This window comes from Protobothrops mucrosquamatus, unplaced genomic scaffold, assembly GCF_001527695.2.
Source record: "Protobothrops mucrosquamatus isolate PMUCROS unplaced genomic scaffold, P.Mucros_1.0 scaffold_198, whole genome shotgun sequence".
NCBI classification, from domain to species: Eukaryota; Metazoa; Chordata; class Lepidosauria; order Squamata; family Viperidae; genus Protobothrops; species Protobothrops mucrosquamatus.
Genome location: NW_015386274.1, coordinates 1,055,446 through 1,059,001, shown reverse-complemented (window position 1 = coordinate 1,059,001; position 3,556 = coordinate 1,055,446). Strand labels below are relative to the sequence as shown.

At 39.0% G+C, this 3,556-nt stretch overlaps 1 protein-coding gene across 1 annotated transcript in view; it reads left to right on the top strand.

The window, feature by feature from the left end:
* PHKA2 (phosphorylase kinase regulatory subunit alpha 2) overlaps window positions 1–3,556 on the top strand; it is a 109,190-nt gene that overhangs the window by 69,167 nt on the left and 36,467 nt on the right. Inside the window, exons 18-19 of the mRNA XM_015825295.1 lie at window positions 2,454–2,532; window positions 3,124–3,290. Of these exons, the coding sequence (XP_015680781.1) occupies window positions 2,454–2,532; window positions 3,124–3,290 (246 nt within the window). The remainder of the gene's footprint in view (window positions 1–2,453; window positions 2,533–3,123; window positions 3,291–3,556) is intronic.

The window sequence follows — 3,556 nt, the reverse complement described above, 5'->3', positions numbered from 1 at the left end:
TCCATTAACATTCCATGTCAGGAACCTTGCCATCTTTGGTGGCAGAGAGCCTCAGGAGCGCCCCTTGCATATCAGCCGACACTGATTTCTTTGGTCTCGCTCCTCCCACTGGCTCTGAAGTTACCTGCTGGTCTATAGGTACCTCGTCCAATCTTCGTTGCTCTCTTTCTTTACGTCTGTGAGCTGCACGAGTCAATCTTTGAGATTTTGGGTCATCTGTAAATTCCAAAAGTTGTGACTCCGCTTGAATTTGATCTTGTGATTTAATGACTTTTGGTGATGAGGTAACTTGTACTTTATCTTCTTGAGTTCTTTCCTTTGGAGATGTTGAATGGCCTGCTTTCAGAATTGAGCTATAAAAATCCTTTGCTTTAGCCACTGTAATAAGACAATAACGCACTCCCATGTAATTGACCATTATGCCAGCTGGTATCTCCCATCTGAATTGTATTTGTCTCACTTTCAATTCTTCAGCCAAAAAAAGCAAAGTCTTTTCTTCTTCTGAGTATCTTGGGTAGTATTTCTTTTAAAATTATCACATCTTGACCTAAGATTTGAAATCTTTGTTTATAAAAAGCCTGAATAATTTCATTACGAATTGACTTCTTTGAAAAATAAATCACCACATCTCTTGGAAGATTTTTCTGTCTCGCCACCCATGAATTAACTCTGAACAATTTTTCCACTTCTCTCTTTAAGTCTTCAGGTTGGCAGGACAAAACCAGAGCTAATTCTGTTATAACTTCCTCCTCCAGTTTTTCTTGAGCATTTTCAGGCAACCCTCTTATTCTCAACGCATGTTCCATTTCTCTAAATTGAGACATAAGAATCTCATTCTGATTTATATCAGTGCTCTCTTCCACTTTACCCATTCTAATTTCCAAAACTTCAATATGTTCCTCCACATCTTCCACCCGCACTGCAACACGATCTACATTATCAGCCAAGGCTTGCAATGCAAACACTATATCATCTCTCATCTCAGCATTTTTTTCTTCAAGTTTTTCCTCAAGTTTCTCCTCAAGTTTCTTTTCAAACTGTTTGACAGTGTCTTTTAAAGCATCTTGTAAATCTTTCAGTGTTAAAGCTGGCAGTGGAGGAGAGGGTGGAGGAGTAGGTTTTGTTTGCTGTGATATCTGTACAGCTGGAGAAGAAGAGCTCAAGCCTTTCTAAGGAGGAGGAAAAGTTCCCCCACGCTTTGAAGCCATTTTACTTTCTCTTCCCTTCTTCTCAAGTTTAATTTGTATAATACAATGTCCATTAAAATTTTCTTGAAGCTGCCACAAAACTGCCACAAAAAAGCAAAAACAGATATTTTGTTCACCTACAGTACCAGTAACTCTGAAGCAATAATAATCCAGCAGAAAGTGAAAGCCAAAGTAAAAGTCCTCAATAAGTGAAAGTCTCTATTAAAGAGCAAAACGCCCTTCCGCGGCCATTTTTTTCTCTTTTTTTTTCTCCTTCTTAAACTTTAAATCTTGATGGAGAAGTTATTAAAATCAGAGCTGAAGGCTCTTATCCATGCCACTCCCAAGCACCTGGATCACTCTGTCTGCTCCCAAAATTTACTCACGATCTCCCATAAGCAGAGGTTGAGTCCGTGTCTGGCTTCGTTCATAGAACGGAGGCAGCCCAAAGCGCGGAGAAAAGTCCCTGACTCCGGGGGAACTCACCTCCACCCCCACAGCTATAAAACTGTGGGAGCTAGGGAGCTCTACCCCTATCAGGGAGGCTCTCCCCCCTCCCCTTTGCCCGGGGAAGGGGATTCCAAGCCGCGGAGCAGCTGTTTGACGCTGCTCCTGCGGCTTTTACGCGTCCTCGGGGCAGGCGGCAAAAGAAAAAGCCATCGGCACAGGAACTCAAACCGGAAGTCCCGCTCCCTGATTATCTTGATTGCCTTCTGCACCTTCTCCATTTCAACAATATTCCTTTTGATAACCAGAAACATATTATCAAATGTCTGGTGGCACCATTTCCAATTTGTATATGATCATTGTATTATCAGTTGATTTTTGAATGACACCAGCATGGTTTTTGTCTTCTTTAAAGCACACTGTGTAAATGATTTTATCAAACTATCTGTGGTGAACCCAAGACTCGTTTCTTGGTTGGATATGCAGTATAGGATTTGAATAATTTTTGCAGTGAGTTATGAAATACATGACAGTCCATCCTCTCACTCTTGGGAAAACCCATAGTCCAATTGAATTCAAGATTTCAGCCCTGATGCTTAACATCTATGTAATATGTCTCTGTATGGTGAATAAAATTGCCTACACATGCTGTGTTGCTGCTTTTCTTCATCTGTGAAGACTCAAAATGATAGAGAATCTAGGTTAGATATTGCTTAAGCCAAAACTTTTCATACTGGATTTTTTTTTAAGTGAATCATTAAAAATATTTCTCCAAAATATGTATAAGTATGTGTTTGTTGGTTTGTTTATTTATTTTAGTGGATGATGGGACTGATATTGATCCTGCAATTCTTGCCACCATAAGAAAGCTTGGAGATGGATATTTTGGAGGAGCAAGGTGAGCACTGATGTGCATTACAAATAGCCGAGACAGTTCCTTTTTCCTATTTTTGATTATTGGGTAAAACTTTTCTGCCTAATGTTTTTTTCTGATTGGATGTTACTATACAATCTGTATAAATGCTGGATTGTTTGTATTTACATTTGCTACTTTAGTATTCAGTATATTTTAAAATATTTTTAACTTCCAGAAATTCAGTATAAAAGGGGTTAATGAATAAATTAGGCTGCAGGTTTATACAACGTTTGGAGGTATAAAGTAATGCAAGGAGACAAATTAGATGACTCTGCAAAGTGTAAAAAGAAGATGCGATGATAATGGGCATCTTTATTTCCTGAGCACCTGGCTATGGAACAATATATCTTAATATGGTTGTTTATCTATCATGATTCAAGTACTTATGAAAAAAACATTTATTTATCAATTGTTGAACAGTGTGGTACTTAGGAATCTCTTTTCAACAGGATGCATATATGTATATATCTGTGTGCCTGCATGTGTCTGTGTGCTTGTATGTGTGCACAGATGTGTGTGTGTGTATGTGTGTAACAAATATGTATTCTTCCTCTTCAATCTGTTCTTTTCCAGAGTAAAGTTGGGCAAACTTTCGGACTTTCTGACCACTTCATTCTATACAAACCTAAGCTTCTTGGATCCTGATTGTGACAGCAAGCTGTTTGATGATGAAAGTGAAGGCTTCTCTAGCCCTGAAAGTGGCTATGAACTAGAAGAGTATGCAGACTTTTGTAATAAGGGTAATGATGTCTTTTCATTTTATTTGAGCAGTATATCCATGTATAGAAATTACAAATAGTAACCAAGAGCAATTTTGGCCACATTTGATAAGCATGCCCTTTCTGGATATGTAGCCACAGTAATCATGCCTTAATGAGTATTATGACATGTTCTAAAATTGAGATGAGTAAGTACAAATGCTTTCACTGCGCATGTCTGGAAGATGGCGGACCCCTGCTTCTTAGCTCCGTGGTAGTGGAGCTGAAGATGGACAGAGGGGGGGGGG